The 26763-nt window shown below is 45.8% G+C and overlaps 2 protein-coding genes across 3 annotated transcripts; both read right to left on the reverse strand.

Annotated features, from left to right (window-relative positions):
- Positions 1-73: 73 nt before the first annotated feature.
- Positions 74-18777, reverse strand: fmnl1b (formin-like 1b). Of its 2 annotated transcripts, none has more exons than XM_062378908.1 (26): positions 18341-18777; positions 14819-14902; positions 13893-13976; positions 13676-13749; positions 12656-12739; positions 12388-12531; positions 11988-12075; positions 11701-11777; positions 11528-11621; positions 10049-10123; positions 9688-9798; positions 9136-9285; positions 8597-8698; positions 8163-8406; positions 7543-7794; positions 7157-7281; positions 6863-7065; positions 6552-6786; positions 6166-6234; positions 5971-6051; positions 5756-5885; positions 3124-3287; positions 2941-3042; positions 2264-2356; positions 1878-1992; positions 74-477 (listed from the first exon to the last, which is right to left on the reverse strand). In XM_062378908.1, the coding sequence occupies exons 1-26, from the start codon at positions 18533-18535 to the stop codon at positions 377-379; spliced, it is 3276 nt and encodes a 1091-aa protein (XP_062234892.1). In that variant the 5' UTR covers positions 18536-18777; the 3' UTR covers positions 74-376. The 2 variants fall into 2 exon arrangements, with proteins under 2 accessions (XP_062234892.1, XP_062234891.1); XM_062378907.1 differs by having other exon boundaries at positions 11988-12096.
- A 1365-nt stretch (positions 18778-20142) lies between these two features.
- On the reverse strand, positions 20143-21757 carry ccr10 (chemokine (C-C motif) receptor 10). The gene has a single exon (XM_062378795.1). It carries the CDS (start codon positions 21755-21757, stop codon positions 20612-20614), a length of 1146 nt encoding a protein of 381 aa, XP_062234779.1. The 3' UTR covers positions 20143-20611.
- Positions 21758-26763: the final 5006 nt, after the last annotated feature.

The following is a 26763-nucleotide window of genomic DNA, read 5'->3' on the forward strand; positions in this document are numbered from 1 at the left end:
TAGTTTTCTGCTCCTCTCTCTTCATCATAAACAACTTCTCAAACTAGAAAACAGTATAAAATCCTTTATTTGTTGAAATGTTAAAGTATTAGTTCATCATTCTTACACTTCAGTATTAAAAATAATTTAAATCTCTTACAAATCTCCAATTTAATTTCTCATCTACTTCAGAAACCGATCATAATTCATATTTAATTTCAAATGAACCCAATTTTAAAATCACATGGAGAGTATTTGTATTTTTAAAAAGCTATAAAAATGATTCATGAGTCAAAACTCGGCCTCTTCCTGGAGATGGTCTTCCTCAGCTGCTGGGACGTGTGTTGAGCTGCAGGTGATGAAGATGAAGACGAGGTGTCTGGTGTTGGACTCGTCCTCACAGGGAGATGTCTGAGGACACCTGCAGCTGTTGTCCTGGTTTCCACTTGGCGCTGCGCCGCCCGCCGTCTGCCCGCCGGTACGGCTGATTCCTCAAATCTGAGGCCGGAGACACAAGAGATCATCAGAGACCATCAGGGACCAGGAAGCCTGTGTCTCATGTCTCTGAGGCTGTGATATCATCGTTAATCACAGGGCTTTTACTTAGAGTCATTCAAAATAACAATATTTATATTATTATAAATAAATCTATATAAACGTACTGGGAGCCACTTAGAGTATAGACGCCCTTCTTGTGTACTTTAGTTTAAATAGTTTGTTTCTAGAGATAAATCTATAAAGTCAAAGACTATTGGTTTCTTTTAATTTGTCTGTTCGTCTTCCTTCAGTTGATAAAGTTTCATCTTGTTTAGTTTTGATGTTTTGTTCAAGTTTCAATAGACTTTTGGCAATTTAGTGTATTTTCTATTGTTAACATGTGACTTTTAATTTCCTGAAAGTTTACAGGAGCTAAGAGGTTTGTGTTCAATTGGTGGAAAGTAACTAAGTATTTACTCAACCTAGATTAGATTTTTCACTTGAGTATTTCAATCTACTTTACACTTGTACGTTTAATTACAATACATATTTAACATATAATTCATATAAACTGCTGGATCTGATCCGTCTCATTTTAAATCATGTTTTCATTTCTAAACTGAACCAAACTCTCACCACAGCAGCAGATCAGTTTGACTGGATCTTCTATAAATAACATCAGCTCCTTTCATCCACTTTGAAATCTCAGGTGAAAACTGAGCATCTAAAATATTCTTTCATTTCCCCGTTTGAGTGAAATAAGACAATATCTGTGTTTATTATTACTGCTTGTTTAAAGGTGATTTAACCTGTTATTAATCTGCTCTACATCTGAAATCAAAGGTCACATCCTGTGTATTATTCTCATCTCTTGCTTGAATGAACAGTTTCATGATTATTATCCCTCAGTCTGCTCCTCGGCCTCGGTCCCTGAACACAGACCCTGAAGCAGCGAGCGATTCAAGACGTCCCCTCGTCGCTGAAGACCGAGTCGCAGAAGAGGCGAGACGAGCGTTTGGCCGAGCGAGCCGTGAAGGGGACGGACTTTAGAGCTGAAGAGGACGGGACCAGAAGAGGGACAAGGACAGGAGAGAAGCAAAGACAAGGACCAGTAAGAAACAAGTGGAAAGAGGAAACAAGAAGACTCAGGACAGGGTTAAGAAAAGTTAAAGACACAAAGTCAGATTCAGACTTCAGACTGTATAAAGTGGATCAGACGGAGAGCTGCTCTGGGACCAGAGACCCTGAAGGCATCTGGAGGCGGAGACTGGCTAAACATCAAGTGGTGAGTTAACCAGGAAGCGTCAGAGGTGATGAAGTGAACCAGTGAATGTTTGAGGCAGAAAAACCAGCAGAGGAAACTCAGAGGAAGTGAAGTTGATAGTTATAAATTTGTTCATGTTCAGCGGACGGAATCGAACCTGTGATGATGTCCTCGATGGCTCCGTCCTTCCCCTCCCTCACCAGCGGAGACACCTGCCTCCTCTTCAGCTCCGCTATCAAATCCATCTGCGGCAGCCGGGTCAGCGTGGAAACCTGAAACATCACATGTGGGTCAAGGTCAAAGGTCAAAGGTCAAACAGATGCCGGGATCTGATTTGGTCGTTTGTAGTTTGATTAATAGTGGAGTTATTCGTGTTGTTATTTATTTAGGAGGATATTTGCTCCTGTTTTATTATTTTACACGTGTGAGTCCAGAGCAGCTCAGTCAGGAGATTTTTCATTTTCCATTTTAAAGTTGTGGATGTCGTTAGAATCCTGTCGTTTTGCCGGTGAACTGTGTTTTGAGAGGAATCTGAGTCGTCACCTTGTTCTCCATGACGTCGGGTTTACTGGGAGTCGACGGAGTTTCCCAGTTTAGGACCAGTTTCCTCTTCTGCTCGTTGTCCTGCTCCGCTTGCTGTCGGGGACAAAAACATATTCTAGGTTTAATTCCCCAAATCCTGATGGAACTCAACTCTTCTGCTCGACGTCTCCAAACCTCCTCAAACTCAATAGAAAATACAAAATAAATTCTAAATAAATAATTAAATCAGACACGGATCCTAATATTAAAATATATTGAGACAGTCAGACAAATCTGGGCTTTATTTGTTTTTTAATATCAAGTAAAGAAACTTGTTTGTTCCAGTTAATTAACTCTTTAGAAAGATTTCTCTAATGGCCTTAATACATTTATTTATTACTGATGCAGCTCAGATATTATCATGAAAATATGATGTGAGCAATTCTAAATGTGCCTTTTAAGCCTTAAATGTATTGTTTTATTATTTGTTATCCTTGTGAAGCACTTTGCACATTTGTAAAGTTGTTGAAAATCTATACAAAAGAAGAAAACATTATTATATTATAATCAGCAGTTTCCTGTGGCTGCGAGGACACAGTCAGAAACAGTAACATCTATTTCTCCTCTTTTCTCTTCTCTCAGTGAAGCAGAATCAGTTCATTTTCAGGATCAGTAAAACACAGTGAGTCTCTTCTGACCTTGTACGCTTTGATGAATCTGACAAACACTGGGAAGAACATGGAGGGAGGAGTCGTCTTGGAGTTTTCTCCAAAGTATTCCACGGCCGAGTCGTACACATCCTGAAAAACACACAAATCCCAGGGTTTAAACACACACACGGATCGTCCTGATCGATTTGATTAATGAAAGGTTAATTGAACCTGTGCAGTTTTCCCATCAGCCACCAGGGAGTCGAGCAGCTCGGTGTTGGTGCTGAGGAACGTCTTCAGGACCGGGTTCTGCTGCTCCAGAGAGAACTCGGCGGCGGTGGCCTCCATGCCGCGCTCCAGAGCTCGCACGTCCTGCAGGATGCTGGCCAGGGACACTGAGAGGAGAGCAGTGATCATTCAGGAGGCCAGAGACACTGAGAGGAGAGCAGGTATCATTCAGGAGGCCAGAGACACTGAGAGGAGAGCTGGTATCATTCAGGAGGCCAGAGACACTGAGAGGAGAGCAGGGATCATTCAGGAGGCCAGAGACACTGAGAGGAGAGCTGGGATCATTCAGGAGGCCAGAGACACTGAGAGGAGAGCAGGTATCATTCAGGAGGCCAGAGACACTGAGAGGAGAGCTGGGATCATTCAGGAGGCCAGGGACACTGAGAGGAGAGCTGGTATCATTCAGGAGGCCAGAGACACTGAGAGGAGAGCAGGTATCATTCAGGAGGCCAGAGACACTGAGAGGAGAGCAGGTATCATTCAGGAGGCCAGAGACACTGAGAGGAGAGCAGTGATCATTCAGGAGGCCAGAGACACTGAGAGGAGAGCAGGTATCATTCAGGAGGCCAGAGACACTGAGAGGAGAGCAGTGATCATTCAGAAGACCAGAGACACTGAGAGGAGAGCTGGTATCATTCAGGAGGCCAGAGACACTGAGAGGAGAGCAGGTATCATTCAGGAGGCCAGAGACACTGAGAGGAGAGCAGTGATCATTCAGAAGACCAGAGACACTGAGAGGAGAGCTGGTATCATTCAGGAGGCCAGAGACACTGAGAGGAGAGCAGGTATCATTCAGGAGGCCAGAGACACTGAGAGGAGAGCTGGGATCATTCAGGAGGCCAGAGACACCGAGAGGAGAGCTGGTATCATTCAGGAGGCCAGAGACACTGAGAGGAGAGCAGTGATCATTCAGGAGGCCAGAGACACTGAGAGGAGAGCAGTGATCATTCAGAAGACCAGAGACACTGAGAGGAGAGCAGGGATCATTCAGGAGGCCAGAGACACTGAGAGGAGAGCAGTGATCATTCAGGAGGCCATAGACACTGAGAGGAGAGATGGCATCATTCAGGAGGCCAGAGACACTGAGAGGAGAGCAGTGATCATTCAGGAGGCCATAGACACTGAGAGGAGAGATGGCATCATTCAGGAGGCCAGAGACACTGAGAGGAGAGCAGGGATCATTCAGGAGGCCAGAGACACTGAGAGGAGAGCAGTGATCATTCAGGAGGCCAGAGACACTGAGAGGAGAGCAGTGATCATTCAGGAGGCCAGAGACACTGAGAGGAGAGCAGGTATCATTCAGGAGGCCAGAGACACTGAGAGGAGAGCAGGGATCATTCAGGAGGCCAGAGACACTGAGAGGAGAGCAGTGATCATTCAGGAGACCAGAGACACTGAGAGGAGAGCAGTGATCATTCAGGAGGCCAGAGACACTGAGAGGAGAGCAGTGATCATTCAGGAGGCCAGAGACACTGAGAGGAGAGCAGTGATCATTCAGGAGGCCAGAGACACTGAGAGGAGAGCTGGTATCATTCAGGAGGCCAGAGACTCTGAGAAGAGAGCTGAGATCATTCAGGAGGCCAGAGACACTGAGAGGAGAGCAGGGATCATTCAGGAGGCCAGAGACACTGAGAGGAGAGCAGTGATCATTCAGAAGACCAGAGACACTGAGAGGAGAGCAGTGATCATTCAGGAGACCAGAGACACTGAGAGGAGAGCAGGGATCATTCAGGAGGCCAGAGACACTGAGAGGAGAGCAGTGATCATTCAGAAGACCAGAGACACTGAGAGGAGAGCAGGTATCATTCAGGAGGCCAGAGACACTGAGAGGAGAGCAGTGATCATTCAGGAGACCAGAGACACTGAGAGGAGAGCAGGGATCATTCAGGAGGCCAGAGACACTGAGAGGAGAGCAGTGATCATTCAGAAGACCAGAGACACTGAGAGGAGAGCAGGTATCATTCAGGAGGCCAGAGACACTGAGAGGAGAGCAGTGATCATTCAGGAGGCCAGAGACACTGAGAGGAGAGCAGGGATCATTCAGGAGGCCAGAGACACTGAGAGGAGAGCTGAGATCATTCAGAAGACCAGAGACACTGAGAGGAGAGCAGTGATCATTCAGGAGGCCAGAGACACTGAGAGGAGAGCAGGTATCATTCAGGAGGCCAGAGACACTGAGAGGAGAGCTGAGATCATTCAGGAGGCCAGAGACACTGAGAGGAGAGCTGGTATCATTCAGGAGGCCAGAGACACTGAGAGGAGAGCTGGTATCATTCAAGAGGCCGGCTTCCATCTAACACCCCCCTCATGGGAGGAGCGCTAATTAGATTATAAAGAATTACTTCTGCCTTAAAGGTCGGGGGGGAGATAACCTGCACAGAGATAACAACAGTGCTGCTGTTCAGACTCCTTCTTAAAGAGCACGTCTGACACTCGGCCTCTGAGAGCTGAACGTGGATCAGTGAATAATTGGACCTGAGATACATCAGGGAGGTTTCCCTCACGTTCATTGTTCAAACCACTGCCTCCCAGTTTGAGCTTGTGTGTGTGTGTGTGTGGGGGGGGGGGGACGAACCCATGGAGGCTTTGTCCAGGAAGTGCAGCTCCGAGTAGAAGCTCTGGACTTCTGGGTATTTCTCCTGGATGATGCTGACGATGAAGTGCAGCAGCGTCTGTTTGCGGTCGGTGGATTTCGTTTCCAACAACTGGGAACGACCAGAACAGATTCAAATATCAGAATCATCTATAGAAGGTGAAGGGAGTTCTTCACACTCCAGATGTTTGACTCACCAGGTCGAGGCTCTGCAGCCGGAAGCCGTACGCCGCTCCTCGCTTGCTGCTGTTCATGTAGTTTCCAAACGCTAGGACCACCTGCAACAGGAAACAGGAAGTGACAATGTTAATGTGCTCAATGCTCATAACTGACTGAGAAACATGGTCATAAGCTTCGGATGTTTTATTCTCCTGAAACAGAACAACTCTCACCTCCAGGATCTTCTTCAGTTTGCCGGAGGATTTGATCGACATGGAGGCGGCGATGACGGCGTCCAGTTGCTGAGAGAAGATAACTTCATAACTCAGTGAAATTTAAAAACACACGTCATAGAAATATCTTTAGATTCAGTTTGATTATACTTTCTCAGATATATTTTCTCTGGTGTCCATCTTGAACAAATGTCCATAAAAGAGCTTAGAAATCATAGATGAAGGATTTCTACTTTTTCTACAATCTGTGAATCCCTGGAGCACGATGATCATCACATATTTAGTGTTTGTTTATGTGATGATCATCAGAGTCGGACTTTAAAACCTTTGACCTGAGTGTTTCCATCTTGTTGCACAGTTCCAGTCATACACTGATCTCGACTCACCGGTTGGATCAGCTGGACGCTCTCGGGGAAGTTGCCCATGAAGGTGAGCGCTCTGATTCGCTGGCTGAGCCGCGGTATCTTGCTGAAGCGCACCATGAAGCGGTCCTCCTCGCTGAGCTCGTCCAGGGGCCTGCCCTCACTCTGGTGGTTGTGGATGAGCCTCATCTCGTACTCCGAGGGGATGAAGCGCTCCAGCAGCTCCAGGAAGTCCAGACTCAGAGCTCGCTGGTTGTACCTGAGGGGACGGATGTAAAGTCTCTTACTGCTTCTTCAGGTGTAAAGTAGAAAGTGACTCCAGGTGTTGAGCTCACGTCTCGATGGCGCAGCAGATGTCGGATGCAGCCATGCCCTCCTTCCTCAGGGTGATGGCCAGGTTCTTGGCCCGGTTGGGCTCCATCAGAGACACTTTGCTCTGGGTCTTATGAGCCAGCTTCATCTTGAGGGTCCCCGGGGCCACGGGGGCCGACTGGGCCTTGGTCTTAAACTGCTCCTCGAAGGCGGCCATGTTGAGCTCCTGAGGGAACAGATACAATCAAGATATCATATTAGATTTCAACATTTGGTTCCCAGAAGAAGACGAGACTGTGGAGGAGAAGTGATGGAACCTCGAGGACGTGTTCGTCGTCCAGCTCGTTGAAGATGGTTCCTGACACCTGGTTGGATTTCAGCGCCTGCCAGTTCAGCAGCGGCAGACGGTATTTGGTCTGAATCGGTTTCTTTGGTTTACAACCTAAACAGAGGAGGAAAGAAATTTAGATATAAAATCTTTTAAAGACAAAAACTTTAGCGTTTGAAAGGTTTTCTGATGATTAAAAAATCTCATTATCAACGTCAGAAATACAAACTGATGATTTTAAATTGTCAACATGGACAAAAGTACACAAAATACAACACGCTGCCAAACTTCATCTTCACTTGTTTTTACTGCTTACAAGAGAGAAAAATAAAACCACAACCTTCTGTGGAGGCTGCTGCTCTGACGTAGACTCACCTGAGCTCCCATCAGCCCCTGACTGCTGGGTCGTACCACCTCCAGGGGGCAGCAGAGGAGGAGGTGGAGCTACAGGTGGTGGAGGAGGAGGAGGAGGGGCTACAGGAGTAGGAGGAGGAACTCTAGTTGTGCTCTGAGGTGGTGGGGGAGGAGGCGGAGGTGGTGGAGGTGATTTTTCAACCTCAGGTAGACATGGTGGAGGGTCGGAGGAGGTGGGCGTGGCCTCCTCACCTGTACCTCCTTCTTCTTTAGCTGTCGAGGAAACAGAAGCATCGACTTAATTCTTTCTCTCACGTCAATCAAATCTCTCTCAGCCAAGCTAAGCTGCAGGATTTATAACCTGTACTACATCCAGCCACCAGGGGGCGATACAGACACTGTCATGTGATTCATCTTTATTTAAGGTCAATCATTTTAACGTTAGTCCACCGTGGTTTCCTCTTGCAGGCTTGAAAAGGGAGACTGGAAGTGGAGCAATCTGCATCGTCACCACTAGAGGTCACTAAATCCTATAAACTGAACCTTAAACTTAGCTGACCTGATTTTTTTTATCTGTCTAAACATTTAGAAACCCCTCTTATTGTTTCTTATAAAAAATATTATTCTTTATCAGCTCTGACCTTTCTGAGCCTCGACCTGGATGACAGGGACCACCTGGAGCTCCAGGTGTCCCGACGCCGAGCGCTCCATCCGGACGAGCCCCTGCTCCACCAGAGCTTGAACTTTGACCTCCAGCTCCCTCAGGGCCTGGGTGGCCTGCTCCCGCTCCCTCTCCCGCTCCCTGTCGCTCGCCCGCTGCAGCTCACTCTCTCTCTCTCGCTGCTGCAGCAGATTCACCTGAGAGCTCGACTCCCGGAGACTCTCCTGAGACACGAGCAGGGAACATCAGTTTTCCATCATCAGTGTTTAACTTTATAACTGAAACCAGGTTGTTCTGAACTCAGTTTTTCCTTTAGAGACTCGTGGAGGAGAATATTAAATATATATACATATATATATATATATATATATATATATATATATATATATATATATATATATATATAAACTTTACCTTCAGCAGCTCCACATCTTTGGTCGTCTGAATGAGTTTTTTCTCAAACTCTGAATCTTTCTCCATCGTCTCCCTCTCGTTCTCCTGGAGTCGGCAGCTCAGCTGAGAAACAACACAACGTTTGTGTTCATGGCTCAGTTGTGTGTCTGCAGTCAACTCCTCTGCCACTAAAATCCTGATTATAACAAACTGAGAAGTAGATCTTAGACAAATTCTACTTGTTTAAGCAGCAGTTCGTCAGAAGGGGGTAAATGTGAAATTATTTAAATCATTGCGCAAGCGTGTAAACTGTATTTGTGAATTATGTACAAGGAGATTTTTAAATAAACAAACACATACTGACATATTCTCTTAGAGGTATATAAGCAGCCTCAACTGGAAGCTTATTGAACTTCAGTTTCTACAAACTTTGCACATCTGGATTTTCTCAGTTAATCTCGTTCTTCCTGATCATCTAGACTCTGTGTGTGTGTCTGTGTTCGTCAGCTTCATCCATGAGATGGTTGTTGGATCTGTCACTCAGTGAAGTGAGTCTCCACCTGTGTGTTGTGTTCCTGCAGCTCCTCCATGTGTTCCAGCAGAGCGTTCTTCGCCTCTGCATCCTCCAGCAGAGCTGCCACGTCAAACACGTTGTCCAGGTACGCCTGGATCTGCACCAGCAGCCGGTCGCTCTCTGTGAACTTCAACCTCTACACACACAGACACACACACACACACACACACATTTAATAATATGACAACAATCATCTTGGTATAAAGCTGGTTGTGGCCAGAACAAAATGGATTTGAGCCTAAAGTTGCCCATGTGTAAGATACAAGATGTCACTCAAATATCCCAAAACAAATGTGGTCTTCTCTGGTCAACATGCTGGGCTCTAATTCAGGTGTAATTGGGATGTGAACCCATGTGATAAATAGTGAATATGCCCCAAATAGAACAAAACTGAAGTGCAAACAGGAGGGGGCCGTTTAGTGCCATCATTCGAGTGTGGGCCGGATCTGGGCCAGACCAGTTTTGCCATGTGTGTGTGTGTGTGTGTGAGGATGGGGGGGGGGGGGTGTTTCAGAGTGTAGCTTCAGGAGGAACTTGCCTCCAGGTAATCATCCAGCTCGTGTCGAGTGAACTCGTACTGGAGGTAAACTCTGAAGTTCATGTTCTCCACTGAGTGAACCACGATGTTGATGAACTGCATGCACGCCACCTGGTGGAGACACAGAGGAACTGCTGTTATTGATGGTTCAGTCATTTATCTTCTTTTATTTAGAAAGTTTAGTTAAACTATATATTTCTCAGACGTGAGAATTAAAACAAAGCAAACATGAGATGTGTGTGTTTCATGACTGTGTCTCCCCCTCGCTTAACGTGAAAGTGACTGAGGATTAAATTCAACATTTATTAGTTTCAAGAACGAGTGACAATAAAAGTAAAAAAACACACAGTCGCAGTTTTACCATGAAGTCGATGTTGTTGTCTTCGCTGTGGAAAAACTCCATGAGCTTCTCGAACCTGCTTCTCTCAGCACACACCTGAAACCAACAAGTACACAACATCATCTGTGTTTGTATCCTGAAGTCACACAATCACACAACAACTGTTCACAGATAAATGGTGGTTAATTCTCTCTCTCTCTTTTTTAACGATCAGTTCATTTTTCCTCTGCAGTGCCCCCCCCCCGCTCATGTCCCTTACATAATGCAGCAGCACCCGGGCAGCGTGCACGGCCCTGAACAACCACCCACGTCCTGCTGCTGCTGGGGGACACATGACCCAGCTCCTGGCCCAGAGCCCACCTCCCTCTCCCTCTCTATATCCATCGCTCCCCACTGTCTCCCTGTGTCTCTCGCCCATTCCTCTCGGCCTCGGGCCCACCTGCTGTGACACTGGAGTCCGGCTGTGGGACCTGAAGCTGCGCTGATCACCAGACGACTGGAGGAAGCTGCCAGACGAAGTGGTTCTTACAAACCGACCGGTTTAATGTGACACACGGTTATCATCCTTTTATTAAGATATTAATTATTAATCTTTACAGACGTCAGGTGACGGCTCAACCTTCAGACCTTCAAACTGCTTTAACACCATCAGCTCACAGATCTTTAAAATTACCTCTAGAGCAGAACACCAGCTGTTGAAGTATTTCATTAAGTTCCTTGTGAGGTATACATAAATATAAAATACTGAAAATTATAGCTTTCTAAATCAGTTTTACATTATTTCATGGTCTTGTCTGAAACGTCCCAAACTGTCGACTCCACGTCAGAATCGGTCCTGAAGGTCCAAGCAGGTTGGAACCACTAGGTGGCGCAATGAGCCAAGTTCAACCTTTTAATGTAGAGTTATTTAATGAATGTGATAATAAATGTGTTTTAAAAACCAACATTAATGTGTTCCATCAAAGAATCAGACGTAATATAGTTTACACCCTTAAAAACCCATTGAAGAGTTCAGTCTCTAAAGAGTTTTAGTCTCGGTCCGGATCAGACGCAGCTTCTCTGACGTGAACTAAAAATAGAAACTGAGTTCAGGTTGTTTCTGTCGCTGCAGGAGGCGACAGGCCGGAGACAGCTGCTCCTCCCTGAGGCGAAGATGAGAGGGAGGTCAGAGGTCACAAGACAAGTGTTCCACATATTCACGCCTCGTCAGACGCTTTTATCTGGAGCTGGAACAACTGCACACAGCAGCTGACGGAGGAGGAGGAGGAGGAGGAGGAGGAGGGGGACGAAGGTCTGGGGTTCCCCTGTTAACCTGCTCTAAACTCTGGTATGTGACTGTTACACTAGCACCAGCTCTGTGTTGAGAATAAGAGCAGTTTAAAAGAGAGTCGTCCACATCATGAATAATGAACATGTGTCTGTGAGAAGCTGCTGTTGAACCTCTGGTCACATTAATATCATTTTAAAAATGATTTAATAAAGCGTCTTTGATCCTCGTACCTCTTGGAAGTTGTCGAAGGCCGAGAGGATGATGTCATGACCTCCTCTGACCAGACACACGGCGGCGAGCAGCTCCAGCACCAGAGCCTTCGTCCTGAGGAAGAGGAGCCCTAGTCTTCATCACTCATTCTCTGTGTTTGAATCAATTCACTTACATGTGTCGGTTTATTTACCGTGGGTTCCTGTTGTTGAGGCTCAGTGTGATCTCATTGACACAGCTGGGATGTTTCATCACCAGGTTGAACCCAGACTGACAGACACACACAAAAACACACATACGCACACAGACAGACACACACACACGTCATAAACAAATCATTTCAGTCATGCAAACTTATAGTTTCATTCTGTTTCTTTTAACTTTTAGTTTTCTCTCTCTCTGGCAGGAATCAGCCTCTGAACCTTCCTGTCACACGGGTAGAGACACTTTGCTGCGTTCTGATTGGCTGGTTCCAAATACCTGATAGTTCATGATGGCACGTAAACACATGATGCAGAGGTGAACGTCGTCTTTCTGGCTCACGACCCTCGAGGTCCTCACCACCTTCCTGTTTTGGAGAGAGTTGAATCTGCAGGTGAGAGACGTTGTGTTACCTGAGCTGTCGTCACACACACACACACTTCTACACACACTCACATGTGCACAGGTGGCTGCTGGGAGTCGTTTATCTAATAACAGGTTTGAGTGTGTTTGACACATTTCTCACATTCACACTCTGACACACAGACGTGTTCACAGGGAGGAGGAATGTACGATCAGAAAGATGAGGACATGTTTGAAGACACGTCAACAACACGGCCTTCTCTCGTGGATCATGAACAGGGACACGTCCCCTCGTCCCCTCGTCCGTCCTCCTCACCTGGCAGTGAAGGTTTTACTGGTTTTGGTCGAGCTGTGGGACGGGGAGCTGCTGGCACTTCTGCTCACGTCCTCCACTGATCTGTCCAAACTTTTAGTTTTATCTGAGGGCAGAGAGCCGCCGTCCAAACTGTCTGCGTCCAACCTGAGAAGAGTCACACAGGAGTCCGAGTTCACTCATTAAAAAACGAACTGAAGTGTTGTTGTTGTTTATTTGACGCAGGGTGATGCAGATACACAACAGTCGCAGTGAATGAGACGATACCTACGTGACAGCGCTGTGAGCGTGAGACAGATAATCCACCAGGACCTCCAGGCCTCGGTTCTCCTCGTTCAGGAACTCCTGAGCCCAGCTGATGAAAAACAACAAAATTAAACTAAACTAAATAACAAGACTTAGTACCACGTGTGTGTGTGTATTTGTACATATTAATTATTGGGGAGAGTGTGGCCTAGGGGATAGAGCGGGTGCTCTGCAACAAGAAGGGCGCCGGTTCGAATCCCACTCTATCCCATCTGCATGCCAAAGTGTACTTGGCAAGATACTGAACCCCTACATGGCCCCTCATAAAATGATAAGTGTTCTCAAAATGTAAGTTGCTTTGGACAAAAGCGTCAGCTAAATGACATGTAATGTAATAATAACTCAACAATCCATAGAGAAATATTCACAACGCTCTTTGTGAATATGACCTTTGAGTTTATCTCCAGATGAATAACTTAATAAATGAAATTACATTATTTAAATAGAGAAACTCAGCATCCCCTGATTTGGGTAAATAGTTAGAGATATGATTTTAATGTTTAGGTTTTGGCTTTATATGATTTAATCTTTCATTTAACATCTAACTCGTTTTGTTCCACACAGAAGAAAGTGATGAAGACTCACACAGAGGAATGTGATGAAGACTAACACAGAAGAAAGTGATGAAGACTCACACAGAGGAATGTGATGAAGACTCACACAGAGGAATGTGATGAAGACTCAAACAGAGGAATGTGATGAAGACTCACACAGAAGCATGTGATGAAGACTCACACAGTAGAATGTGATGAAGACTCACACAGTAGAATGTGATGAAGACTCACACAGTAGCATGGGATGAAGACTCACACAGTAGCATGTGATGAAGACTCACACAGAAGCATGTGATGAAGACTCACACAGAGGAATGTGATGAAGACTCACACAGAAGCATGTGATGAAGACTCACACAGAAGCATGTGATGAAGACTCACACAGAGGATTTTGATGAAGACTCACACAGAAGCATGTGATGAAGACTCACCCGATGTGATTGGTCCGGAGGGAGATCTCCAGCTCTCTGAGGATCTGTGTTGATTCCTGGACTCGTCTCTTAAACTGACAGAAACACATATGGAGGTCAAAGGTCAGTGACTGAAAGGTCGTTAACATTCTGACTTATACAAAATGAAAAGATATACAAATATAATAGAGTTCAGGAAGTGACATCACAGCTCATTATCATAATGAACAGTTCTTACCTTCCGACCGCCGCCTCCATGATCCAGGAAACTCTTCAGCTTGTCCAGGTACGCAGACGGGGGATTCTTCACCTGGAAGCGCTCCTGCACACACACAGACACACACACAGACACACAGACACACACACACACACACACACACACACACACACACACACACACACACACACAAAGACAGACAGACACAGCTTTCAATACCCTTGTTGTGCTGCAGTGGATGGAGGGGCGGGGGGGGTGCTGGGGTTTGATGACACAGCGTCTCCTGTGGGTTTTATCTTCTCATCTGAACCGAGGCTCGTTTTAAAACATTAATTTCATCAGGTTTTAAAATTAAACTGTGAAAGTTCACAAAGATCAAAGTGATTAAAGATCAAAGTGATATTTCTTTGTCACTCTCCATCTTGTTATGAACCCACCTGTGGTTGCTATGGTGGCTCTGCATTATTGATGAACCTCCTCGTGTGTGTGTGTGTGTGTGAGTGTGTGTGTGTGTTTGTGTGTGTGTGCGTGTGTGTGTGTTTGTGTGTGTGTGCGTGTGTGTGTGTGTGTGTCGGGATGTTTAGTGTTAAATTGTGTCGCTGTATCGATCGACCTACTCTGGTTATGAATCTATATTCAATCCTCTGCGGCTGTTTTAACTTGACTCAACTTGATTTCTGTGAGGTTGTTGGTTCAGTGACTGTGAACATGGAGAATGATGAACTGAGATCAGTTATAAAAAGACTCAGAAGTTATTAAAAACCAGAGTTTATCTCCAATATTCAGCAGGAAACTTTTAAAATATGAATAATTCTGCAGAGAGTTTGGTGGATTAGTTACAGCACCAGCTCTTCAGGTTCAGGAAGCAGAGGATCATGGGTAATACTGCTGCAGGGGCTTTAATCTAGTGTGTTACATTCAGTTGAGGACTGTTGTTGAGGACCCACCTGGTCACAGATCAGATCCCACTTCTTCTCGTGGTCGTACTGACTGAGGATCTTCACTTTGTCCGGAGGCAGATTCATGGTGTTCTGGAAGAAGAAGCAGAAACAGATTAATAAACAGATTCTTCTTCCTGAAGGTCGAGTGAGAAGCTGCTGAAACAAACACTGATGATCGATGGAGGTCATCTCCAAATCCAGGTTTGGAGTCACGCAGCTCGTGTCGGACACGTGGCTCCGGTGAGACGCTAGCTGCTCCTCGGCTGATATGTAAATCTAAAGTGCTTCGGACTTTGAGCTTTTTAACTTTGTAGAACTTTTACTTTCACACAAAACCTTTTAGTTCCAGTAGAGTAAAGAAACACGGAATCACATCATGTCTCCTGTAATATCACAATGTGTTCAGAAGAACATGATCCAGAGACAAACTGGTTTCTCTTAAACTGTTTATGTGGACGACAACTTAGTTTATATAGACAAACACACACACACACACACCCACACACACACCACTGACGTCACAGCCGATAATCCACTGGTGTCCCATTATTAAACACATTCCAGCACAGCGACACACACACACATCAGCTGTACTAATTATAACACACCCACGATGCAGGGCCTCTCGACCGGAGACACACACTCAGCTGCTGGGAAGCTTCATGTCCTCCTCGTGTCTCATGTGTCTCGTCCTCAGATGAGACACACTCTAATGTTCAGTTTCTTCTTCTACTGTGTGATGAGGTCATTGTTGTTAAAGTGACTCAATCCACAGATGCAGCAGCTGAGGAGCCTCCTCCTCCCTGGTTTCAAACCGAGGCCGTGCTCTGTCCAGTGTGGAACAGGAAACCAGAGCAACCAGCAGAATGAATCGATGCTGCTCTGCTCCACATGTGAACCTGATAAATCAGCCGCTGGATCAATAAGAGCTGCTTTCATCTGGACGACTGGAAACTGGAAAGAGGGAAACAACTAAGCTGGATGATGATGATGATGATGATGATGATGAGGGTGATGAAGGTCTCGTTGGTCCATTTGTTTATTTAAGCCTGACTGACAAACATCATTTACACTTAAGCTAAAGTTTAACCACAGATTCTTCCAGGATTTGTTTTTCCCCGGTCGTTCAAACCATGAGTCGAGCTCATTCCCCCCCCCCCCCCCCCCCCCACAGTCCCAACCCTACTGGGAGTTCAATCCTCATTTACATGTCGTTTACATAAGGGTTTGAAAATGACATGTGCGAATAATAATGTGATATATTTATATATCGTACAATATATTGTTATCAGAGTTTTAAAAAGCTGTAACATCAGAACGAGCCTCATCTTAACAAATACAGAGTGACTCCTCTTGTTTCTGCAAACTCACTTCACAAATCTACAGAGGTTCATTTACGATACACCCACTGCTGCACTGCCTGATGGGAAATATGCAAATATGCAAAGTGTTATGTAAAACACTGGAGGAGAAAAGTGTGCACGTGCACTAGAATCCAACGTGCACACGTTTCTGTCTGTGCTTCTGATTTGACTTCAGTTCATCGAAGCTGCATGAATGAAGCATCAGAGAAAACTCTCCCCCCCCCCCTCCCCCCATGGTTTGGATTTGCTTATTAATCTCACACACAAATACTGAGCGCTCACATGCAAACCAAGCTGCCGTGCACACACACACACAGAGACACACACACACACACACACACACACACACAGACACACAGACACACACACAGACACACACTTCAGAGGCAGCTCCACGCTTTGAGTCTCTGTGACTTCCAGCTCCTCGTTTGTATGCAGACCCAGTCTCTGCTGCACTGAACTCAGGAGATCTGCTTCATCAGCAGAAGATGTGGGGGTGGATGGACGAGGGGGGAGGGGTGGGGGGGGGGGCTATATCTGGTGTCAAACAAACAGTGATGCAGCAAATCTGCTTCTAAAGCAGCAAAAAGCTGCAGAGCGACGTGAAGGATAGAGTGTGTGAGAGTCTTTCTTTAGATCAGTGACCAGGACACATCTGTGATTTACCTCTACATTCTAAATATGGCCTTGAAATTGGGATTTTTCTAACCTCATAGTTTCACTGATTCACTTCAATGATCTTCTCTGAACACAGAGATCAGCTGAAGACAGAGAAACCCATCATCTCCTGAGCAGAGGTGATTAGAGCTGCTGGCCGAGAAGAAGTGTTTAATTCTGTCTCACATCGACTGAGCTGCCTGAGGGGGGGGAGGGGGGGGTCGTCCATCAGGACCCGATCTCTGTCCCCCTGAAGGAGGCTGCAGGAGGAACTGAATCACTGACAAGCAGCTCCGTCTGTCAGCTCACTCCTCATCTCCTCCCGCAGGCTGATGAAGGAATGTGGTTCATCCGACAGCAAGTGGTCCGGTCACATAGTGAACGTGTCTCTGAGGTGAGGACACGTCTGTCCCTGTCCTCAGGGGACAAACAGCCGCTCAGTGGAGGAAGTCACGAGGAGGAAATCGAGTTAACGTTGAGGAACGTGGAGATGATTTAGATTACAATGAAACCTCAGTAAATAAAGATCGATGACATGTCAGCTCCCAGTAGTGAAGCCAGAGCGTGTCAATCGCCCCCTGGTGGCTAGCTGCAGTATAGCTCATAACATGTTAATACGACTTCACGTTCTTATGGTGCGTACATACCTAATCCTAAGCGAGTCTTGTTGTGTTGGATTTTTTACTAAACACAACCTGAGAATATTTCCCAGTTCTCCCGAGTTTCAGTCTCAGCGCTGATTAACTTTCACAACTTCACGTCAACGACTTTGTTTTTAATCTCAACGATTAAAGTTGAGACGATCGCAGCTTGAAGGACTTGTTATGTGTGGACAGTGATTTTGCATTTGAGCCAAAGGATCCTACACAAAGTCAGGGTGTCCACACTCTGCTGCTGTTGCTCTTCTCTAAAGAGTTTCTGTGACTTCAAGCTGCAGAACCAGTTCATGCTCAGCTGGTATCAGAAGGTAAACAGGTCTGACTCCAGTGCTGCAGCGAGCGGCCGCTCTGAGCCTAATGCTGCAGTAAGCCTCAGAATAAAGGAGCTCTATGTATCTGTCCACAGCGGCCTTGTGTACCTGGCACCGCGATAAGCTCGTCCACAGCAACGTGCACAGCTCCACATTTTCTGAATTCTTTGATTCTTTGTGCTGTTTTCGTCTTTGTGAAAGTCACCATCATCATCATCATCATCACCATCTTCATCCCCCTCATCCTCATCATCTGGATCCATATCATCACCAACATCCTCCTCATCATCATATTCATCCCCCTCCTCCTCATCATCAGTATCAATATCATCATCATCATCATCATCACCAACATCCTCCTCATCATCAGTATCAATATCATCCTCATCTTCATCAGTATCAGTATCATCATCTTCATCGCCACCATCATCCTCATCAACAGTATCAGTAACATTATCCTAATCACAATCATCACCCTCCTCCTCCTCCTCCTCCTCCTCCTCCTCTTCCTCCTCCTCCTCCTCCTCCTCCTCTCACCAGCACTGCACTGAACCGCTCCTCCAGCTCTTCCTCAGGAGGCATCGGGAGCTTCAGCCCTGCAGTTTGCTTCTGGGGCCCCGTGGAGCCCTGAGGGGCCGACGCCGGCTTCCCCTCCTTCTGGAGAGGAACCTCCATACTTCCCGCTGCGTTGCCCATGACTGTAGATCCAACAGGTCCAGGGAACACGCACATATGCACAAACACCTGCTCTTAAACTAAGTGTGTGAGCATCTATAAATAAATAAACAGGCTGCTTCCTGTTGTTTAAAGTTCAGTTAGAGGCTCTGCGGCTCTGGACTGTGGCCCTTCCTCATGTCCCTGCACTCTGTCCATGTGTCCATGTTGTCCAGCAGACATGAAGCTCAGCTCTGAGTCAGACCCGGAGCCCGGTGCACTATGAAATCCTAGAATCAGGGAAAGGGGATATCCTGAGGAGTGACGGACAGAGTGACAGCTGAACAAGTGAACGGGGGGGGGGGGGGGGGGGTCACGGGCCGAGGCTGCAACAAGGAAAGAAGAGAATGAAAAGAAGAGTCTCTCCTGCTTCTGTCTCCACAGGTGAAGCAAAATAAAAAAAAACTCTGTAGGAAACTGCTCCCAGATCTGCAGAGCTCTCAGGTGCAGAGGCTCCGCTGCAGGGTCATCTGTGGAGGTCGTCCATGTGCTGGTGCATGCTGGGAGTCTGTGGATCCTTGATCTCCAGATCCACAGGAATCTGTCCAGGAAACAGATGAAGAAGAGGTCGAGCTCCAGCAGGACGCTGCTCAGTCCCAGAGACACTGAGACAAACTGGAGGCTTCACTCCACCAGGGCAGAGGTAGGCGGAGGGAACCTGGGTCCTAAAGCCTCCAGGTTCAGGCTGCACCGTGCGTGGTGGGCGTGTCGATGAGGTTTCTAACATGTGACGTCATGTCCTGCCTCCTGCTGCTCTACAGGCTCCGCCCCTCACCTGAGTGTTCCCTACCTGTTCCTGTTGGTTTGAACGAGTCGGACCCGACAACCTGCTGCTGCTTCACAAACACTAACTACACAACACGTCAGGACAACAGACGTGTTGTCTGTAACAATATGGCAGCTCCCTAAAGTGAAGCCCAACATCCTGACTGCCCCCTGGTGGCAGGCTGCAGTGTCAGTCATGTTAAACAAACAAGCTCATCGACCTCGTTCACACCTTCACAGACTCACAACACCACAAAGCCCAGTTGTGATGTAACTGTGTGACTCACACACTGTGTGAGTGGCTGAGCTGTTTGAAATGTGACTGGAAGCAGCGCTGGTTAATAAGTGATGAGTCACACTGAGACCTGGTCACGCACGGTCACACCTGGTCACCTGACCTCAGACCTGATGTCAGGTGATGAAGTGTGACTCATCAGCTGAGGAGCTGTACACACTGTGTTCTACTGTCACTCAGTTTAAATAAAGGTAAATTAAATAAAGTTTGTTTCCACAACAATAAATATGTCACAACAATAAAAAAAACTTGCATCTGGTCATAAACTGTCTTGTGAACAGAGCGACACCTGGTGGTAAAAACATCACATTACAGCGCTCTGTACATTTCACTTATAATCTAAAAAGTTTCATTCGACCAAGATGTAAAATGTAAAATATGTTTCCTTCAGAAAAAAAAAAAAGAATTATAAAAAAAACACTCAGAGGAGACATTTCATGTTTATCTGCTTTTATTAATCATAAAAAGGGAAGAAGCAAGAAACAGAGGCAAGAAATATTCACCAGGACAAACAACATTTAATTCAACTTTATTACGATTAGCCTACATAACTAAATTAAATGTGTGTGTGTGTGTGTGTTTGTTACCTGCATCCTCATTTCTATATTGTAATTTAAATTTGATCATTTAATCTATTCAGGTCAAAGTTTGGGTTGAGATAGATGATGATGAAACACACACACACACACACAAACACACACACAGACACACACACACACACACACACACACACACACAATTTTATGATGAAACTTCTCCTGAATATGAAGCATGACTCACTGCTGCCCCCTGCTGAATGGAATCATCCGAATCACCGTGAGGATGATGATTTGTTTTCATCCTCCTGCTCTTTGTTCTTCATGTGCTGTGACAACCCTTCATGTTTTCTGCAGGTGATCATGTGACCGGTGCAGGTGATCATGTGACCGGTGCAGGTGATCATGTGACCGGTGCAGGTGATCATGTGACCGGTGCAGGTGATCATGTGACCGGTGCATCCTGGACGTCGGCTGCTTCGTCCACTTCACTGAACATCACTTGTTTCCCGGGAACAGGAACTTGGAGGGGATCTCGTCTCTGGAGAATCGATCATGAGGCGTCGGGGAGGAAACCAAGGGCCCGGTGAGAGCAGGTGACGAGGGCGAGGTGGAGGTCACCGCCTGTGGCGCCACGGAGAGGCCACGTAGACATCCTGAGTCACGGAGCAGCCTCAGCACGTCGCTGCGGAATCGAACGCCCACCAGGGCGTACAGGACGGGGTTCAGGCAGCAGCGGGCGTACGCCAAGGTGCAGGTGACGTACTCCACCAGCAGGCTGCAGAACTGCCCGGCCATCTTCCGGGACAGCACCACGGTGTAGGGCAGCTGGAAGAGCAGGAACACCAGCACCAGCGCCACCATCAGCTTCAGGGTGCGCTGCCGGTGCCACTGGTTCCCTCGACGGAGGCGGTTCCCTTCCCACAGCACGCGGGCGATCAGCGAGTAGCACGTCACCATCACCAGGAGGGACACGCAGAAGACCGCGATGATGGCTCCGTTGGTGGCCATCTTGACCTTCCCGCTCTTTAGCATGCCGCAGTAGAACTGCACCGAGTCTTTGGGGCCGAGCTCCGACGACACCCCCGAGAACAGGATCTCCGGTAGACTGAGGAGAACGGCAACAACCCACACGCCCAGAGCCGCCATCTTCCCTCCTCTCAGGATCTGAGAGCGCAGCCGGAGCATCTCCTGCGCCCGTGCCACCACCAGGTAGCGGTCCACGCTGATGCAGGCCAGCAGCAGCAGGCCGCTGTAGGTGTTGACGGCGTAGCAGGCGCGCGTGGCCTTGCAGAGCGGCACGGAGAAGATCCACCCGCGGTGAGTGTCCACCGCCTGCAGGGGGAGCGTGAGGAGCAGCAGGAGGTCGGCCAGCGCCAGGTGGAACAGGAACACGTCCGTCAGGGAGCGGAGCCGCAGCCGGCGGTAGAGGGCGAAGGTGGCGATGACCAGGCAGTTTCCCAGCATGCCCAGCAGGAAGATGAGGCCGAAGACGCAGGACTGGAACAGTTGGATGGTGGTCTCCGTGTCTCCAGGCTCGCAAAGGTCACTGGAGTTGTCACTGGAGTTGTCACTGGAGTTGTCACTGGAGTTGTCAAGAGAGTTCCAGTACGAGTCGTTCCAGAGGTCGTCATAGTCGTCCATCCCTGGAGAGACACATCAACACGAGTCAATAGAAAGATGATCTACAGCAAAAACTACAGTCAGAAGAAGATTCACAAAACTTCATCATCATCTGGGGATGTCAATAATAATAAAGATCATGGGATGGATTCAGTGCCCCCCCCCCCCCCCACCCCTTGGTCCACCCCTGGCTCAGAGACTTGTTTTTCAGCTCCATGTATTAGTCACAGTCTCTTTGCTGCTCATTAAACTGTCACATGTGTTTCAGCATCTTCATCAATATCATGATTCTTGGTTCCTGCAAAATTCTCACATCGAGACAAACGAGTGTGAGAATTGAACCTCAGGTGTAAATGAAGCCAGCTTCAGCCTCCTCCTCTTCCTCTTCCTCCTCCTCTTCCTCCTCCTCTGACTCCTCTGACTCAGACACTTGAGTCATTTCACTGCAGGTTGCGTGAGACTGGCATCAGGTCGTTGGCACCGGGGGGGAAACCGTGGGCAGAGGCGAGGTCGACAGATCAGTCAGAGTCGCGTGTCAACTGCCTTCATTAACAGTTCCCACATCTGTCAGATCAAATACACTGGTCTCTGTGTGTGTCTGTGTGTGTCTGTGTGTGTCTCTGTCTGTCTCTGTGTCTCTGCTCAGGACTTTAAATTCACTCTTAACTTTGAATCTTCTCATTTCTCCCGATGCGACGGTGGAGGAGTTTCACCCGAAGGTAAGAGTGAGGACGAGGTTTAGTTGTGTTTGATCCTTTTGTCTGTTTGTGTGTTTGTGTGTTTGTGTGTTTGTGAGAAAGATTTCACTAAATCAACTGAACAGGTTTTTATTAAACGATGATGATGTGAGTCGAGAGAGTTTTCGGTTTGGATCCAGAAAGTTTTCTTTTTCTTTAATATTCAGAGGTCGGATGTTTTATTTTTTAAATATTCATTGATTTCTGAGAGAATAATTTGTGGATCTTGATGAAAGAAATTAAATGTACTTGGACGACTGATATTCATGAGCTCTGAGCTACTTTTCTAATGATTGTTTGTAAAGTTTGTAAAGAGTCGGTGATAACTGGTTCTCAGAAGCAGGAACTGGACAAACAGCGAGACGTGAAACTGACTGCGTACATTGTTAATGTCATTTTTTTATTCTTTCAAATTTTTATTTTATACATTTTATACTATTTATTTTGGGATTCTATATGTTAAAATTGTAGAGTGTTTAAGTGCAGATAAAAACGGCAATTTTTTTTTACGAGTTTTACCTTCGACATAAATGAACGTGTTTTTCTAGCTTGAATTTTAAATAAGTTAAAAGGAGCTTTCACATATAGATTCAACATAAAAAAATACCATTAAATATATTTGTTGGTACTAGTAATATTAGAAACTTTAAATAATTTAATGCTTTTTTTTTTTACAAATCCTTTGTGAGATCTCGCTGCTTCAAATACTCCCGCACAAATTTGAATTACACACAAACACAATATTTCTAGATCTGCAAAAGTTTTTATACACACACGCAAAGAGTGTGAGGATCAATTAAATTGTGAAACATTTTTCACAATCACAAGATATTTTTGACTTCAATTAGCTCCAAGAGGATTCAGACTCTTTTAGCCGTTTTCAAGTTCAACGATTGTTCATTTCTTTTATGTTTCAATTTTTATCCACGAACGTTTAGAAAAAACTTTTCACACGTCTGAGCCACGGATGTGAAGTGAAGCATTCATGACTCATCAAGTTAATTATAATTTCTAACTGTTGCAGATGACCACATCAACAACCTAAAGATTCTCATCTTTAACTCAGTTTGAATCAAATTAAAAAATATATAAAATATATAATATATGTGTTTATAAAACATAAATAAGATCCGATAAAAATGTAGAATGTGTTAAAAAAAAATTCAACTGCAAATTACAACACATTATCAGAAGACTCCGTGACAGGGTGTGTGCGTGTCTGTGTGTGAGTCCGTGTCTGATTGTGTGTGTCTTTGTGTGTGGGCTTGAGATTCAACATAAACTACATCACATGTGACTTATTTAATTGCAACACACAATAGTTTTATTTCCGACAGAAACTCTACAAAATACGTTTGATTAAATTTTAAATCAACATTTACATTTCGCCGCAGTGAAACGAATCTGACGTAATCAATTCCTCGTCTCTGCACAAAATCACATTTTGACTCATCTGAAGGTTTTGATTTGATTCGTGAAGAACCACAAACATCAACTTCTCTCATTCAGCTGCCGTCACAAAGAGCGCATGTCACTTTCTCATGCTCTAATATCTGAATATTAACTCACTCCTGTGTGCGCAAATGTTAAATTAACACTTTAAATCTTTGACGTGGAAATTAAATTTGTAAAAAATTCTTCATCCATTGAGAAATGGATTTAAATTAAATACATTTAAATTTTTCTTGTATTAATGTCGTTTCTTTTGCTGCATATGCATCCAAACACTTATTTACACTTAATATCAAACAATAGACTTTAAAGTTGAACCACAGACTGTCAGTGATCTTACCTGAGCTGTTTGAAGTGTCCCTCATGTCCTGAAGTCGTCCTCTTGTCTCTGAAGTCGAGATCTGAGGATCAGACTCTGAAAAACAAACCTTCACCAACTGCGTCCCATGAAGCAGCTCGGTGTGACCTCGCTGTGCCCCGTACCTGTGGGCACACACACACACACACAAACACACACACACACACACACACACGCACACACACACACACACACACACACCAGAAAGCAATTTGTGTATCTAATAAACTATTTCATAGGATTCTTAATTCACAATCACGTTTTGATTTCACGTACGTTTGTTCCTTTTAAACAAGAGACAGAAATCGGGGTCACGACCTTGAATCCAAATCAACCTGAAATCAAATCAAACGTTCAGAACCAGGATTTAATCAGCTGGTTTATAAAATGGCTGAAAAATAGAACAAATATATTTATTCATTAGTAAATATCGTTTCTTTTGATTGTGTTTCATTTGTGATTGTGTTGTGGTTTAGGCCTCGTCTGTGTTTGTTCTTCGACCTGTACATTTTCCCTGATTTGTGTTTTTATTCCGTCTCTTTATTGAAGCGTGTGATCTTTCCTATTGATTATTGATTTATGAGGTGAAACCGAGAGCAGTTGTTTAACAAGCGCACAGAAACCAAAACTCTTGTATTTCACTTCCTGTTCCATCTTGAAACTTCAAATTAAATTACACCTGTTGTTTATTCCCTGGACATCCCGCTGACAAAAAAACCTCATACACACACACACAGACACACACACACAGACACACACAAACACACACACATACACACACACACACACACACACACACACACACACACACACACACACACACAATCACACACACACACACACACACACACACAGACAGACACCTTTGTTTCCCAGAACTGTTTGACCCTCCTCTTCCTCTGAACCCTCGTTGCTCTGCCACTCTCACAGTTCATACCCTCTTGTTGACGATATCTAGCGTGTGGTATGTGTGTGTATGTGTGTGTGTGTGTGTGTGGTATGTGTGTGTGTGTGTGTGTGTGTGTGTGTTTAACCCCTGTGCAGCGGGCTCTGCTCAGTTAAATGTGCCGAGCATCAAACCACAGTGACCTCGTGTTGCGCTCCAGATGTTGAGATATGCTCTGGTTGTTCTGAGCTGGTTGTGTTGATCCACTTTGTGGTTTGCTCTCACCGGAGGAGTCGACCCTCCCTGTGTGTTTGTTCACGATGTGAAACTCGTGTCCGACTCTTCAACCCGAGCTCAGGCTCAACAGGCAGCGGCTCTTTGGCTTCTCCTTCTTTCTGTTTTCATCGCTCTGTGTGTTCACCTCTGAATTTCACATTTGCCGAGTTGTGACGCATCAACGTTCTGCAGATAAATTGTCACTTTTTTTAATTCTATTGTGTGTCTGTCACGTTTTGAATCGTGTGCAGCTAAAACTACAAAAGTGTGTGTGTTTGTGTGTGTGGGGTCAGTACAGGCTTTACCCATGATATGGGGACCACACTCACATTATGAGGACTTTTCTCCTATGTAGGGACAAAAAAATCAAGTGCCCCCCCATCACATTTTAAGATTCCGTTTAATTTAAGGGGCGTGCGTGCCTGCGTGTGTGTGTGTGCGTGTGTGTGTGTGTGTGTGTGTGCATGTGTGTGTGTGTGTGTGTGTGTTGAAATCTGACTCCAGCTTGTCAGTTTTGAACAGAGCTTTGTGAGATGTTGTTGTGTTTTTATCTTTCGTGCTGCACCAGCTTCCTGATTCGGAATCCTGTGTGTGTGTGTGTGTGTGTGTGTCTGTGTGTGTGTGTGTATGTGTGTGTGTGTGTGTGTGTGTGTGTGCGTGTGTGTTTCACTGCCCCCAAATGAAGGAGGAAATCCCAGAAAAGCGTTTTTACAGACTCTGGGGAGGAGCAGGAAACTGGGCCGTGCCCCCCCCACATCCCTCCACCCATCCGTCAGCTCCACTGCAGGAGACGGGTGGTCATGTGGGCGGAGCCTCGAGGAGGAGCGAGGACAAATCAGATGGAATCATCCGAACGACTCTCTCTGTTCTGATCTAGTTTGAATCTGTTTGTATTTCATCGTGTTCGTCTGAGGCCTCGAGCTCATCGGCTCCTTCTTTAAGAAAAACTGCTGACTCATGTTTTATTTACTCTTTAAATAATGCTCCGCCATTTTTGCACCTTTAAGAAAAAGTCACTGAATCGGACTCGTACATCTGTCGAGTATTTTCAGTGACAGATTAATAAACATTTGGTGAGTGAATCTTTTCAAATTAGTTTCAAACGGATGAAGTGATTATAATTTGGTGGTGAAAGGTCAAAGGTCACAGTGACCTCACAGAACAGATCTCAAATCTGCCTTTAGGGAATCGTCAGGTTTTGAACAGTTACATCAATTAGATTTAGATTTAGTTTTTCTCCTCACACGTACGGTCATGGTTCGATTCCCCTCCCTGCCACATCCTCTTTCCTACTGTTTATCTATCAGGGACATCACAC

The sequence above is a fragment of the Platichthys flesus genome, chromosome 20, assembly GCF_949316205.1.
Source record: "Platichthys flesus chromosome 20, fPlaFle2.1, whole genome shotgun sequence".
NCBI classification, from domain to species: Eukaryota; Metazoa; Chordata; class Actinopteri; order Pleuronectiformes; family Pleuronectidae; genus Platichthys; species Platichthys flesus.

Bases quoted from the DNA above. Each gene is read 5' to 3' on its own strand.
- fmnl1b (XM_062378907.1), bottom strand. From the start codon at position 18,535: ATGTGCGTGTTCCCTGGACCTGTTGGATCTACAGTCATGGGCAACGCA. The intron at 5,886-5,970 runs GTGAGTCAAACA...GGTCGTTCCCAG, and splicing joins GGCTGCAGAGCCTCGACCTG to TTGTTGGAAACGAAATCCAC. The intron at 478-1,877 runs GTTCGATTCCGT...CTCCGGCCTCAG, and splicing joins CATCGAGGACATCATCACAG to ATTTGAGGAATCAGCCGTAC.
- ccr10 (XM_062378795.1), bottom strand. From the start codon at position 21,757: ATGGACGACTATGACGACCTCTGGAACGACTCGTACTGGAACTCTCTT.